This window comes from Elaeis guineensis, chromosome 15 (assembly GCF_000442705.2).
Source record: "Elaeis guineensis isolate ETL-2024a chromosome 15, EG11, whole genome shotgun sequence".
NCBI lineage: Eukaryota > Viridiplantae > Streptophyta > Magnoliopsida > Arecales > Arecaceae > Elaeis > Elaeis guineensis.
Genome location: NC_026007.2, coordinates 72631167 through 72647730, shown reverse-complemented (window position 1 = coordinate 72647730; position 16564 = coordinate 72631167). Strand labels below are relative to the sequence as shown.

Genomic DNA, 16564 nt, shown 5'->3' with positions numbered 1-16564 from the left:
ATCTCATTATTTACATCTCATATTTCTCCTATTGATGTTTACTGGATACCCTCCCTCTTAGATTTTTTTTAAAAAGTGAACTTTGATGGTTCCATAAAAGTTAATGCAGTAGCTACAGGGTTGTTATTAGAGACTCTTCAGGTAGATTGATTGAAGGCACAGGTTCTCTTAGTCTCTTGATCTCTGTGTCTCATACAGAGTTTTTAGCAGCTTAGAAGATCTTTATTTGCAGCCATGCACAAGTATCATGCTCCGTAGGTCTGGGTAGAAGAGAACTCAGCTACTATTCTTTCATCCATCACTCCTTCATTTTCATATAGATCAGTTTCAAATCCTTTGTTAAAGGATACTTGGCATTGGAGCACTTCTAATCTTGGATTTAGAGCTTCCTGTGCCTTCTGGGAAGCCAATCAAGATGCTGATTAGGTCGCAACTCAAGTTACCACAGGCCCACAAGTGTTCTATCATTCCTAGGGCCTGTACACTATCTAACATGGTAGTCTCCTTTTGTTGGCCCATGGGCCTTTTATGCGCACACCCAAAATTAAAATTTAAAAAAAAAAAAAAAACCTGAACAGGAGGATTTTAATTCATCTAGACTTCACCAAATAGTTTCTTTAATTATCTTTATATTTTTGAAAAATGTGATAGGGACATCACTGTCCGGCCCTTCGCACACCCATTCTCATATCGAACAGACCCGACATAGGACACGTGTCATCTACCAAGATACCCACTACGGATTGTCCCTGGGCAGTATTGCTTTCCGGATCCACCCCTCCATGTTCCCCGTGACAAAAGCTGTGCACCCAGGTCAACCGGTACGTCAGCCCCCCCAACGTTCACATTCCTGAGGGTATTCTCGTAACTTCAATCCGTACGCGTGCTGCGAATACGCGTTCCTTTCCGCCCCTCTCGCGTTACGTTGCTCCTGCGAACGTCTCGATTCATCCAACGGACGAGATCGATTCTCACGATGACATGACGCTATCCCGCGGAGCATCTTAAAGCCGCTTGCTTTGACTGAGGTTTTTATTCACAGTCCCTGGTCAAAAATCGTTTGACGGATAACTCCCTTATATCGTCAGTCGCCATCAGACCTGGTGGAAATATTATATGCTAGATATTTTGACCGATATTTTCACTATTAGTTCCTGGTTAAATTTTGTTTAACAGATAGCCTCTTCTGCACAATTATTAAATGGGCTCCTATCCTTTTGCTCATTTTATCTAACTGCCCTTTTTTTTTTGTTCGGGAGGGGGTTGTAAAAATCCAACTGCATTTAAAGCTGAGAATCTACACCACTCCCACACTCTCCCACCCACAACACCCGATGTTTTTATACGAGGTCCTAGTTCTGAGAAAATTTTAACTTTTAGTCCCTAATACGGGAATGAGTAATGAACGACTAATTTATCTTAATAACTAAGAAAAGAACTGAGAGAATTAAATCAAAGTAAGTAGAAAAGGGGTAAAAAGAGACGGGAGAGTCCGCGTTGCAGTGGAGGGATGGAGGGAGAAAGCAGCTCGAGACGGCGACACCAACGAGGCGCCGAGAGCGCGAGCGTGAGAGTATGTGTGAGAGAGAACTCCCACTCAAAACTCCCCGCCAATCCCTAATCTCTCCTCTTAAAACCCTCTCGTTCGATTTCTCTCACCCCTTCTCTTGCATCCCTTTCTCCCCGTTTCCTCCCCCAATTCCACCATGTTCGCGGATTCCGATCGCCCGAAGGGTTCCTCTTCGAGGCTCGACGCTGCCCAATCGAACCCTAAGCCCCTCGATCTCGAAATCTCCAGCCCGAAATCCAGTCTTTTCGGTGGCGACGGCGGCGGCGAGAAGCCCGGTGCCTCCTCCTCCGCCGCCCCCCAGGAGCTGACGCTGAGCTACCTTTGCGAGAACCCCAAGCCGGGGCTCCAGGAAAAGGAGGGACCTGGGAGCGATCTCTTCGTCGCGCTGGAGAAAGCCCGAGCCAAAGGGAAGGAGATCGCCTTGGACCCACCGGACGACGACGGAAAGCGGTGGGTTGAGAGGGATTTCCTCCAGCTTGGTGGCGTCAAGGCGCCGGTGAAGCGAGAGGGGCCGGAGGGTTTCGAGGTAGAGGGACGGGAAAAGAAGCTCAAGATTGGGACCCTGAACCTTTCCCTCGGGCCGCCCAACCTCTCGCTTTCGCTCAATTCGGCGAATCCGGCTGCTCCGCAGGCGACTGTCCCCGCTCCTGCTGCTCCCAGTTCGGCAACCCCGCCGCCGCCGCCGGCTGCTCCGGCGAAGAGGAGCTTTAGCAACAACACACGCGCCACCAATTCCGACGACTATGGCGCCTCGCTCTCCTACTCGTGCTCGGTGGCCTTCTCGCACAACCCCAGCTGCTCCCTCACCAGGAATTCCACCGAGAACTTCGATATGTCGCGGGAGAACGATACGATGTGGTACGCTGGGGAGGGGACGAACGGGTCAGTCCACAGTCGATTCAAGCCCGTGGGTGATAGCATCACTTTCTCGAACCTCGGCGGCTTCCCTCACATGCAGGGAGAGAACAAGGACCGGGCAAACTGCTCGGAGAACATCTCCTTCTTCCCTGTCGAGTTGCCTGCAAGGCCAGCGAAAGCTAATGCTGGTGCAACCTCGGATGCTGGAAAGGAGAGAATGATGCTTACGAGGCTGGACAGGGTATTGAAAGAGATGGTGTCAGAGTCAGTCCCTTACATGGCGCAGATGCTTCAAGATTTTCCCACCGAGTCGCTTGAAGCTGTGAAGGAGTGTCTGAGGAATCTGATGAGCACCCCGGAGAAGAGGGATGAGTTTGCTAGCCTCCAGAGAAGGCTCGAGAGGAGATCGGACCTTACATCTGAGACCCTCTCCAAGTGTCACAAGACACAGCTCGAAGTTCTGGTCGCGATCAAGACTGGTATCGTGAATTATGTGTCTGGAAGGTGCCTCATTCCTTCAAAGGAGCTGGTCGAGATATTCTTGCAGCTGAGGTGCCCAAATGTTAACTGCAAGAGCTTAGTGCCTGTCGATGATTGTGACTGCAAGTTTTGCTCGGGCAAGAAGGGATTTTGTAGTGCTTGCATGTGCCCCGTCTGTCTGAAGTTTGATTGTGCTGCAAATACATGCAGTTGGGTCGGGTGTGATGTTTGCTCCCATTGGTGCCATGCTGCGTGTGGGATTGACAAGAACCTGATTAGGCCTGGGCCGTCCTTGAAGGGTCCAATGGGTATGACAGAGATGCAGTTCCGTTGCCCTGGGTGTGGGCATGTTTCTGAGATGTTTGGATTTGTGAAAGAAGTTTTTAACTGCTTTGCGAAGGATTGGGGTCTTGAGACCTTGTTGAAGGAGCTGGACTGTGTTAGGAAGATCTTCCATGATAGTGAGGATTTTGAGGGGAAGGGGCTGCATGCAAAGGCAGAAGAGATTCTCAACATGCTCGCAAAGAAGCTTATTTCACCCATGGATGCGTGTAACAACATGCTGCAGTTTTTCAAGTGTAAGTTTCCTAAGTCCTAACTGATCTTTACTTAGTATTGATTCTATTACTTTCCTTATTCATGCTTCTCTTAAATTCCTATGTCGTCAAAGGCATTTTTTAGGAAGGTTATGGATTTCATGATGAATTATGAAGGGATCTCAATCTATAACTATGATGCTCCATGCGTTAATGTTCTGCTTGTTTTCTTACTATTGCACATGCTGTTTCTTCGTGGATGTGCTAGAAATATAGTTCCCGTTCATGAACTGCATATTTCATATTTCATCAATTGCCTTTTTTTGTAAGAAAAAAGTGTCATTCTCTCTGTATGCATTGATGTCTTATCAGCTGCCCTCTTTCATCAGTTCAACAAAAATCAAGCTGTAATTTTACCTGTTGGTTTTTTTATTAGTGCAGTTATTGTGTGCCATACCTGCTCTTGTTGTACCTCTCCTTTGCAATTCCCTGATTCAACTTTCTGTTTTAGTACTTCTGTATGGATACTCATGCTAATTTAGGGAAATGTAGTTAAAGATCTTGTATGATTTACACCACATAATTGTTTATCTAGAACAATCAATGTTGTATGTGCTATGATCACTTTTCTTTGTGCTTAAACTTTAAACTAGGCTCTTTTGTTCCCTCGATGGATTGCGTGTTCTTTGCTGTGTTACTTGAAAAAGGCTTTGATGAGCAGGTATTCTTAAATTTCTTGGTGTAAATACATATAAATAAGCAACAGGTGTTATCCCATCTAATTGCAGAGAATGTATGGCTGGAATAATTTATGAATTTGCAAAACCACAAAGGCTTGATAAAGAGATAACTTGATCTATTTAGTTTCATGTTTTCTAAGAGAAAGAAAGGGAAAAAGTTGGAGTTGATGGAGGCTTAGAACCAGCATTCTGGAATGCTTGAATTGTCCAAGGATATGGCTCTTTATATGAGTAAATGTTGAAGTGGATTTATGAAACTGACGATAAATAGTTTGGACAAGGAATGTGAGTTATGTTTATGCTTTCCATCTAACTTTTGACTTGAAAGATAGATGTTGCAGTAATTCACATAAATAGAAACATTCAAAATAGGCAAATGAGATAAGTATGCACACCTGAGATCAATGTTTAAGTCTAGGTATTGGGCCATGTACCAGTACTTTATTAGTACAATATGGAATGATATGCCTCGCACAGATGCATAGTACACTGTTGGAGCCTCTACAACAAATAGTACCATGTCTCTGTGTGTTTGTTGCTTTGTTTGGTGGGGGGGGGGTGTGGTATTGATACCCTACTAGGTGGATACTGTATGTCCTATATAGCCAGAATTTTACAATACTTAAAATAATGCTCAAAATTAATTGCTTTATAACATCTTCTTTCCAAATTAAAATTCTTATGTTAGAGGAATGTTTAGCGATTCTTGCAATATAATACTTTTGAGAGTTAAAGTTTATGATGCATGTCTTACTTGTGGAAGCATTTGTTCGCAGAGATGTTCTCTTTGCAATAAGATTTAGTTCTCTAGGGATAACAAGCTTCGAAACAACTGAGGATGTGATGGAGCCTATATCTCTCTTCTCTCTTGATGAAGCTGAGGATGCTGATGTTACATGTGAAGGTGGCTTCATTGTTTAATTTCATTGCATGAGGAGTTTCTGTCTTTGATTCCTCCTATGTCAACCATCTACTCCTTTTGTCCCATTTGGTGACTGTTAAGACTGTTTAGTTTGGCACTGAAATAGCTATTGTTGGAGAAGAAACTAAATAGCATGAATCAGGTCTATGTTGATGATTGGAAAAATGATTATCTATAATTTAGAGCCTTGGGAGATAACATTGGATAATCAGAATGGTTGTTCTCATTAAATCTGATTGCTATTCTAGGAATGGATAAGCATTTGGGTAGAGTAATAGGTATCTTGCTAGCCAAGCTATAGTTCCGAAAAATATACAGTAGCTTTTGACATGAGCTATGACTTCTACGTTAATTGTTGACTCTAGACAAAATTACTTGTGGAGTCAAGATGTCCTATTTGATGTAGTAAGTACCATAGGATACAATGCCTATATTCTTCATTTTATCCAAGAAGCATCAAGATAGAAGTAATTATTACTTAATATAATTGTTACTGGATATATGTAGTATGCCATTTGTTGTTCCATAGAAAGTCCTCAATGCCCACTATTTTAGTTGCTTGGAGAGTAGATTAATTAGTCGGAGGTGATGAAAACAAAAACTTTCATGTAGTGTGAGGAAAGGAAAGAACGAGAATGAAGGTAATGAACAAGCAAATCTATAGAAAGTGGGCATGGTAGATGTCCAACTTTTAGAAAGCGGTTATATCAATTAATTGGACAAAGATGGTAAAATAGTAAGAAACTTATTAATATGAATGAAATGAGATGGTGGCCAGTTGGAGCATTCTTGTTTTGTACTGAATGGACAACATAAATGAAGATAGAGTCATGGTTTCAAATCTTGGAGGGATGTCTTATGGGATATTGGGACAGGGCATTGTCCCAAGTATTGGGATGGGACCTCTCGCCATCGTTCAAGCATACCAATCAGCGCATCCTTGGACGTCCCTTATCCTAAGTGTCGGGATGGGGCAGGATGGTGGCATGTCCCATTCCACGAAAGAATTGAGATAGCTTTGTCTTATAGGATTTTAAACCTCGGATGGAGTTACTTACAAGAAATTTAAGAAAATGCACAATGTTGTCTCCTGTTTTGCCGATTCAGTTTCAAGTTGTGTTTTTAAAAAAAACGAGGCTCAGTTTTAGTTAATACCAAAGATTTAAATTTAAATATTGAGGTACAAGATCTTGCAGGTTGTTGTTCGATATGGTAAGGTATCTAAAAATGGGGTAGTCTAGGGTCGGCATGCCTTGGTACAAATAAGCAAAAGAATTGAAAAAAATAACAAGATGTAGTGAGTGGTACAAGATATGTATGCAGTCAATACTCCTTAACACAATGCGATATGAGGCAGTTTGGGCTCGGTGTGCTAAACTCAAGGTGCATCAGGTCCCCCATCCTTGTCCTTGGTACAGTACCATAGTTTTGGGGTTGTTATGGTCTAGTCTCAAATCCTTGCTTTATACTTGCTTGAATCGATACAAGTTGGCACAGATCATGCACGACATCATTGTTTAACCATTGTATAATGCCCATATATAGCTGGCAAATTATGTATTAAGTGGTCTTGTACAATGTGTACCAGAACCCAAATTCTCAAATACTTTTAGCATACTTGCATGGAATTAAGATTTTAGAGGCCAACTTCTCTGACATCTCAACAGGCAACCTTTACTAAGATGAAACAAGATGCTGTATTATCATGGCTAAGATGGAACGCTAGAGGATTTTTTGAAAAATAATCGAGATATCCCAATATATTGACTGATATATAACAGTCGAGATCAAAATATCAGCTCGTACAATATAAAGACGAGATTATGTACTATGTTTTGCAATGATCTTGATATGTAATAATCAAAGTTCATAATAGATGGTAGAAAACAGATTAAGATGTGCAGCCAACATAGTGGTATTTATATTAGTCAATACTTGAGATATACTAGTTATATTGGTCAAAACAATAAGAGCTGATCTTATTAATGTGAATGGAATAAGGTATCCTCGCTAACTGCAACCATTTATCCCCATTTATTTCTCCTTCCTTCCCCACATTCCCAGCTTAACCTCCCTCCTATACCCTCCCCACACTTTTACCCTCCTAGTGTCTAATCCGACCTCTTTATCCCCTTTCTCTCTTTGTAACTTCCATGGCTGGAAGGGAATAAAGAAAATGAAAGGCAAATATCTAACATATAAGAAGACGACAAGAGAAGAGAAGAGGAAGGGGCTGATGATTCTACTTATATTTTTCTCCTCAAGAATTGTGTCTTCTGCCCTTTCTTCTGGCTTCATCTTTGCCACTGCCATGTAAAGGAAAATACCATAGATGGACAAGAAAAGAAGGGTGTAATGAATGAGGAGAAGTGGAGTGGCAGCATGCAGCTCTTGTTAGAAAGTCATCGTGTAGCCAGGGGTTCAGTAAGTTGAAGATAACTAGTTGTTGCTAGCATGGTCCATCGTATTGTGCCCGATACGGAGCATACCATACCATTCGACGTAAGGCATACTGTATTGTACCGGAAGAAAACTGGTATACAACTTAACTTCGAGTCGATACAAGCCTTGTACCTAGAGCTGTCAATTTGGGTTGGGCCCGTCGGGTTGGCCCGCTCCGCCATGTAAATGGGACGGGTTGGGTTTATATTTTAGCAATCCGTTTAAAAGCGGGTCAAATGACTCATCCTGTTTGGGTCGGTGGGTCGGGGCGGGTCGGGGCGGACTAGTCCATCTCTTTTTATTTATACATATATATATATATATATATATATATATATTTTCAAAAGAGGGTTCTAATGTTATTGAAGAGATAATTGATGAAGAAGATGAAGAATTGAATGATGAGGACTACAATAATGATATGGAGGATAATTTTTTGGGACTTTGATTTGCCTCTAAATTAGTTTGAAAATTGAAACTTAAAAGTCTTTTAAGTTTGGGTTATATTAAGTATTTAGTTTAAGTTTGACAATTTCATTTTATGATTCTAAGAATTGAGATGTGAGACTTTGATAGGTTGATTTGAGCTTAAATTGAATATGAAATTCAGTTTATATTACTCTTTACAGATTTTTTTCTTTTTTTTGAATTTTGACGGGTTGGCCCGTTTAACCCACGGTCCATGGCGAGTCGGGTTGGGGTTTTTCCAACCCTTCAGTTAAACGGACCAGCCTGCCCCAACTCGTTTAGAGACGGGTCGGGGTGGGTCGGGGCGGGTCGGAGCGAGCCGGCCCGTCTTGACAGCTCTACTTGTACTGCAGCATACTGCCCCATACCGCAGCATAGCATAGCATACCGGCCCGTACCGAAGTATAACGACTTGTATCGAGGTGTATTGAGATAAATTTAAGAAAAATGGCTAAAGAGTTATTTCGGTATAGGATGCATACCGTACAAACCGCATCATACCGAACTGGTAAGATATCGATATGGTACCCGGTAGCAAGATTGCAGGCTTTGGTTGCTAGATTGTAGCTGAATCTATGTGACATTGAGTAGCTCCATGTGAGACTGGCTTGGGTCTAAATATAAAAAAGAGACCTGAATTTATGGGCCTCATTTTGTCTCACCATACAACACTAACCTTGTCCGTTTTGTCTCACACCGATTATAGGTCCACTGACAAACCTACTTGTGAGTCAAACTGAGGCTGAACTATAGCCACATAGGGGCTAAATATAAAATTAACCAAGATGTACTTATTAGACCTGACACATCAGAGGTGTAGGACTAATCTATAAGACTCAGAATCAAGCCATTCCCAATCCAAAAATGAACTAATATGTTGGGTCAGATTTGAGTCTAAACATAAATAGAAAGTCAATTTGTGTTTGATTTGCATTGGGCTATACTTTAGATTATGCCTAGACTTAATCTCACTTGTACCCCTCGGTAATAGTGGTTTCATCAATTGCAGTAATTGACTGGTCAGGTTTGGTTCAACTCATCATCCATTTGTGCAAGATATCCATCCAGTTCAACCAGAATTGCTGCCGCCTCTACTTGATTGTTCCTACATTCTTTGAGTAAATTGCTGTGCTGACTTCTTTTAGGGAAATGGATATTATTTTAGAATTATTACTGCCAAGCAATTGTTAATTTGTTTGTGGAAGATGTTCATGCATACCTACTGGTTATGCATTTGAAGATACTGAGCAGTCATACTAGGAACACCATACCAAAAATATGGAAAAGACGGTTGTAATTGCTAGCTAGATCTGATATTCTTTTCCAATATAAGTTGGTCGATGGTATTGAAAGTAAATGTTAGCCACATAAATTGGAACTTCATCTTATAAAACATGTGGCAACTTCTTGTCCGATATAAATGTTGTTGCTGCTTCAGTGAAATCTTTTTTCTGCATTCCTCATCTTGCCCTGGCTTTGAGGGTTTAGCCTCCACATCTTATTCTTCCAAACAATTCCACATTCTTGGCCATATTGCATATTTGTGATTAGAACATCATCTTCCACCAGCTACCACGACATGGTCTGTGACAAAACCACACACACACACACACACACACACAAAAAGAAAAAAAAGAATTAAAGGAAAAAAGGATTCTGGTTATTGATTGATGCATTGCTTAAGCCCTCAAAAAGAAAAACTGTTGCACCATGATAAATCAATTTTTTGGGGAATATCAGACTCACTGACATATTCTTTAATTGTATATGATCTTTGTTTTAAACTTTTTGCATCATTGATACCAGACTATTTTTTGGTTGTGAAGCAATTTATTATTAAGAAGCTTCATCATCTTCAGCCATCGCTTAGTTGGCAAGTTGTTTCCACCTAGTGAAAATATAGCCTGCTGTATGATTACAATGGTTTCGAAGTGTGTCTGTGCTGGTTTGTGCCGAGCTAGCACCAGCGCGCAGCACAGGCCAGCAGGACACCTATTTAACTCTTTCCATAGATATTCACTAATTAACAAAAGGATGTTTTCCCTTTCCTTTTGTTTTGTCATGGTGCAGCAAAGGTGCCAGTGTGGCATGTGCTATGCAAGTGACCTGCACACCTGCACATTCAGAGGCACCAATAGTTAAAACCTTGCCAAGGGCTTTATTGGCATCCAAAATCTTTGATTTTTTGAGGAATCCATTCATGGCAGTGACCTAGTTAAGCAACTCCTCAGGCTGCATCATCACCAATTACTATTCTTTATGCGATTTTTTTTTTGTAATTGGTTAAATTCCTCATTTAACACCAGATTATTCCATCCTTTAAGTTGCCATCTATGGTAAAGCCAAGTACTGTTGGTATCCTTGGTCATCCTACTTTGCATTATTGCAAAGAATCTTATTTTATCTTATGCGGCATTGTAGGAGAAAATATGATCAAGAAGCAATAAGAAGGTAACATGAGGTTGGGTATTTCAATATAGAATAATAAATTTTGAATGCAATAAAAAAAAAAAACAGCTAGTGCTGTTTAATTGCTGCAAGTTGTGCTTTAAACCCTCATGTCCCATTCATCTCTTCTTAAAGAATATTTTATACTTCTGATTTCTGCATTTCTTTTTTAATCAAATCTCATTGCACAAGTGGAAACAAGGTTAGATCCCAAGCATTCTCTTGCTCTATGGCTCTTTTCTATCTACTGCTAGTGCCCTGCATTATTGAGAAAACAAGACACAATCAGCTAATAGAATTAGATGCATGTCTTCTATTTTTGTTATCAATTGTTATCTAGGACATGTGCTAGAAAGCAGGACAGCTGCAAAACTATGATAAGTACTCTGAATTAGTGATTAATTAATGATCATCTTATGGTCATTACTGTCAATTGGTGATCAGCTTATGATTATTATTTTAACATGGACTAAGATTTCTCTGAATTAAGTGCCCTAAGACATTTTTCAAATAAGCTCCATACAGATTGGGTTCGTTAAACTTCGGCATAAGACAGCATCCTAAGCCCTATAACAAATGTTCCTTATCACAACCCAACTCCAAATATAAATTTTCAAGCACACCATAGAAGCTGTTTTGCTGGCCTTCTGATTTGACACTTCTTCAACATATCATCTACTATTACATTTCATTATCTCCCCTGGATTGAGACATCGTAAATAAATTCTGTTTAAACATTAAATGCTACAGTTGCAGGGATAGATGTGTTTCAGGAAATACATGACATATATGGTATCTGGAGTTTGATTCATGTCCATTATCCAATTTGGTATGGAGGATTATAAAAAACAAACAACTTGACTCTCCTTATATGAGAGGAATTTTAATCTGAACAGATTGTAGGGACATGTGAACTGAACTTCTTTACTGTCAGCTGTACGATGTGTTCTGTTCAATTTTAAGATGGAACATTAATCTGAAGGTCCTTTAGTATTTGGGAGATAATAATGCATGGATTTTTAGCACTCGCTGGCCAGAGATTCCATGCATATGTTTCGAAATATTTCCTGATAGTGAACTATTGCTCAACTTGCAATTTAGTCACTGAACATCTTGATTGATTTTCTGCTCATTTGCCCTCTTAATAATCTCATGTTTTCTTATAATTTTATGAACACAACTGCAGCCTTCCCTAACACCCTGGTAAGACATTCCCAAGCATGCCTGTTAGTAGTCTATGTCATCAGCAAGTAATTGCTAGAAGATGTACCATTCAATTGTTGGGTTATAGTAATAAAGAGGACATGGAATTCTAAATAGGCTTACAAATAATTCTTTCAGATCTGTGGTGTTTATGTTAATGAACTGGTGTTATACATTGATGATGGTATTGCTCAAATGTTTTAAATTACTGTGTTATACAATTTGAAATAAATAGTCTTTGCTCTTATTACTTTCTCTGTTTTACATCAGAAACTAGCTTAAATTGTTGACTTTGAAAGATCTTCGAAATTGTGTTACAAACTAACTTTACACAGACGCGTGATAAACAATTGATCGATATCACTTGCCTATGCCACACAATGCAGAAACATGTACCAGCATGGCATGTGGTAAACAATGGAATTTCTCGATATCCAACACTGTATCTGTAAATGCTGGGGGTTTTGACTTAAATCCTCAAACCTAATAGTTGGCTATCTGATTCTTTGCAGATGGAGTTACAGAGTTCTCTGTTACTGGAAGCTCCTCCAATAACATACTTGGAACTCAAGCAAACCAGCATGCAGACACACTTCCTCTTCCATCATCAACAGCTGTTGCCCCTCCAAAATCTATACTTAGCTTCAAACCAACCAGCTCTATGCTAGAAACCAAAATGGATTCTCTCAAAACAGATCCAAAACCGCTTGCGGTTGAAGCTCATTTCACCCCAGGGAAAGGGGATGGCTTTCAGAGCTTGGAGACTATTGTGAAGTTCAAAGAGGCAGAGGCAAAGCTCTTCCAGAGGCTTGCAGATGAAGCCAGGAGGGAAATGGAGGGCTACCGCCAGATTGCCCGTGCCAAGTCTGAGAAGCTGGAGGAGGAGTATGCAACCAAGCTCGCTAAGCTTTGTCTTCAGGAGAGTCGGGAGCGCCGGACGAGGAAGCTCGAGGAGCTCAAATTCCTCGAGAACTCTCACTGTGACTACCATAAGATGAAGATGAGGATGCAAGCTGAGATAGCCAGCTTGCTGGAAAGAATGGAAGCAACAAAGAAAATGTGGGTATAATAAATATGATAAGTTCTCTTTGCTTTCAAAATGCTTGATGTGTATACTATCAGATGATTTAAGCTCCCAAAAGTAAGGTTAGTCTATGACAGCTGTATAAGTATTAAGTTTCTCTTTTTGATGGTTGTTGAGGTGGTTTAATAGCATTTCACGAACCGTATCTGTTTCCTGACATATCTGTCAAATTATTCAACTCTGTGGGTAATCTGCCTATTGGAGAAGCGGCTGCCAAGGTCTAGTCATAACATTTCTTTTATGTTTTTGATTGGTGGAATGTGAAGCATGTAATGGTACAATTATGGAAGTGTTTGTAAGTTATTTTACCAAAACAAGAGAAAAGGTTATGGTATACAGTCTATCAAACACTTGGGTTATCATATTTTTCTGTCCTATTTTGTTTGCTATTACTGGCGGAAATTCTTGGTTTCTGCAATGAGAACTGATTGAGCATTTTTCTACTTGTTAGCTTAATTTTTTATTGATCAAATTTTCAAGTTTCATCAGGTTCCTTCCTCCATTGTATCAAGAAATAGTTTTGTTATCCACTTGGGTCTGCCACATGACTCGGACAAGTTTCGCATTCCTCGGTAAGTTTCTATTTTGGGAGTCTATTGCCTCTGTTTACAGGTTTGTTCTAGTGTTGCTCTTGCGAGGGACAAAGGCCTTGCATTCAAAGGACATGTATGGGACTACTGGGAAAAAAGAATAGGAAAAAAGATAAAAAGCATGTAACAACTTTGGATCTGAAGTGCTGTTGGGTGATAGTTGTTTTCACCCATCTTGCGGTACATATATCTTATTTATCGAGAACGGTGAGGTGGATTTGCCCCGCCTGTTTGATGTGTCGGTAGCTCACCTGCCGTCTTCTTGGAAGCCGCAATTCAAGCGACTGCAGATGTAGTTGAGAAACATGAAAGTATTTCTAAAAGTCTGTGTCAAGGAAAATATAATAGGAGAGGAAATAAATTGGTAATATAACTCATGTTGATGCATTTCAGGATTTTGAAATTATCACAGAGAGAGCAAGGTAATGACCTTGCACCAAGAGCTTGTCATATGCCTTCTATGAAGGGCAGATCCTCCTCACCCCAACCAAGTACAGTCATCTGGTTCAGGTTAAAGAAGAGAACTGCTTTATAGCAGGCCAGCTGATGTCAGAGAGCCATCTAATATTAGGCGTTTGCATGGAAAAGGGATGCATCTGTTCATCGCAAGGACGGATCATGCATTACCCTCCACCCTACAATCATCATTACTAATTCTATCACTGTGCCACCATCTCCATTATTGCTTCATCGCTGTCATGCCTGCTACTTCACCATCATGACATGCATCACCATCATTGCACTGCCCCATCATTACCAACACTATCCGATGCTAAAAAATTTCCCATTTCCATCCATCCATTGAAATGCTCAAGTTGCAATATGTTATCCCATGGTAGGAAAACTTGTTAACCAACCGACCGGCCACAATCCATAAACTTTCTCCCTGCTTATTACATTGTTGCTCAGAAGCTCCAAAGGGTTGTTTTTGATTCCTTATAAATTTTTATATAAAATATAATCATAGAACATGACTCCCTGTAAAACAGATTTGATAAAAATAGTACCATAACTTTACATTTTTATAAAGCTTATTTTTCAGATTTCATTAGCTGACATATTTGATAAAATGTATTTTATTAAAAACCAAAATAATTTTTTTTATTAAAGTTACTCATTTTGATTTTTTTTTTTATGTCTCTTTAAAAACAAAAAACAGTCAATAAAGTAATTCATAATTTTTTTTTAAATCTCTCCATACAATATGGATGCTCAGGATATGACTCCACTCCCAAATAGCTCCACTTCTATTTATATTTATTTTAGATTATTTTTTTCAAATAAAATTGTCATTTTAGAATATTAATTTTCAATAAATTTTTATTTTAAAATAATTTTTTAAATTTAAAAAATAAATATTTTAAAAAAAATTTAGATAAAAATGAAGGTTAACGTTGTTAATTTTTTTTAACAAATGGATCATGTGACTTGCACATGACTCTTTTTATATCTAATATGATATAACTTCATCTAAATTGATAAAATAAATAAAATAAAATAATAATAATAATAATAAATTAAAAGATAAAATAATAAATTTTGAGATTTTCATCTTCATCTTGATATAAGGATTCAGATAAAATTGACCATACAATGAAATAATTTGTAATTCTTATTTTCGATAGATTGGTAAAAATTTGAGGGAGAATCTGATAGCTGGTGAGCTAGCTTGGGACAGAACCGGATTGCCGTCCTTCTTGAAAAAAATTTATCTTGCAATGAAAACTAGCTGAAAGTTAATATTTTGAAAGGATAGTTTAATTTTTTTTTTCTTTTTTTATAACACCAGCCCCAAACAAATTACATCAGCATAAGAAAACAGACTCGAAGGCATCGACTTTAACTAAGTACGACACATTCACCAAAAAGAAAAAAAAAAAAAAAAACTAAGTACAACACATTGGTGGGCTCGGACTGTCCCTTCAATTGACGTGTGGCTCTCTCTCGCTCTCTATTTTGCATGGCCCGGTATACTATGCTTTCTTATGTGCATCGTACGTGTCCAACTCTAATTGATTACAACGTAAATTCCCTATAAAAGTAACCTTTATCTTTCTCTTTCTTATGTTTCTTGAATGGTACATAATGACCTAAAATGAGAAGACTGACAAGAAGGACCCACTTGGCCTAAATCGCTCAGACCGAAGACTACTTGTGACGTAATATTGCCCCTCCCAACTCCTCTTAGGCAGCCAAAACCATGGTGACCACCTAATCTTGTGGTCTTTCTGAGGTGGTCTTCCCGCGGACCTGGTCCTGCCATGAAGCAAGCGGGCGAATCCTACCTAAACACAACCCATCTCATGCATGAAGACGTACTCTAATAAATTAATACTGTCCCAATGATTAGCTACCACCTTCATTATATTTTTTTAGTCAAAATCTTCATTGTATTTGGACAAAATTAAATGCATGCACACTAATAAACTATAAAGAATGATTTGAGAGAAAAAACAAAAAAAAAAGAATCAGATGAAACATGTTTCTCATGACATGTCCGGAAGAATCAAACAAATGCTGAGGTAATGCACTTACATATGCCAATTGACCTTTCACGAGTTACAGGCAAATTGATTTGGAGGATAGATTTGCGTTATTCTAAACCGAAAGAGCTATATGCGATCTTTTATTTTAAAGATAATATGGAGCCATACTAGGCTCAACTCATCTTTATTTCAACCCCATCATCAAATAGCCTGTGTAAATATAAACACCCACATACCTGCACATTTTCTTCAACTGATCTTTGCCCATCCATTTGCATCCATAAGTTTGAATTACCATGCGCCGAGATCAAAAATAACGTGCATCATGCTGCCATTTTGATCGTCTGATAAGGAATTAGACACACTATCTGGTTTATGAGACATTTGTGCGTAAGATTAATTATTGGCACAAGTGTTTAAGTCACATTTCCCAACTTAAGATGCCCACTCAACTTGTTTAAGATTAATTATTGGTATTGGTGCGCCATCAAATCAAACTTATGTCTTGATAGAATCGGTTGATCTGGGCGACTGGCCACTTTCCTCGTGAGAGGAGAGAAAGAGATGACACATGCAAGCTGCACATTTGAAATCGATAGTGCAGCAATTATTGATCCCTTTGTGCAGTGTACCCTCAAATATTGTCAACGCTGGGTGTCACCATCACAGACCTGCTCGGTGACACACCGGTTAGGCCATAGAATAGGTGGTGTTCCTCTAAAAGGACAAAGAGAAGT

General features: G+C 39.5%; 1 protein-coding gene across 1 annotated transcript; it reads left to right on the top strand.

The window, feature by feature from the left end:
* The first annotated feature begins 1500 nt into the window (after positions 1-1500).
* On the top strand, positions 1501-13128 carry LOC105058683 (protein TITANIA). The gene is made up of 2 exons (XM_010941686.3): positions 1501-3486; positions 12180-13128. The coding sequence occupies exons 1-2, from the start codon at positions 1707-1709 to the stop codon at positions 12734-12736; spliced, it is 2337 nt and encodes a 778-aa protein (XP_010939988.1). The 5' UTR covers positions 1501-1706; the 3' UTR covers positions 12737-13128.
* The last annotated feature ends 3436 nt before the right edge of the window (positions 13129-16564 follow it).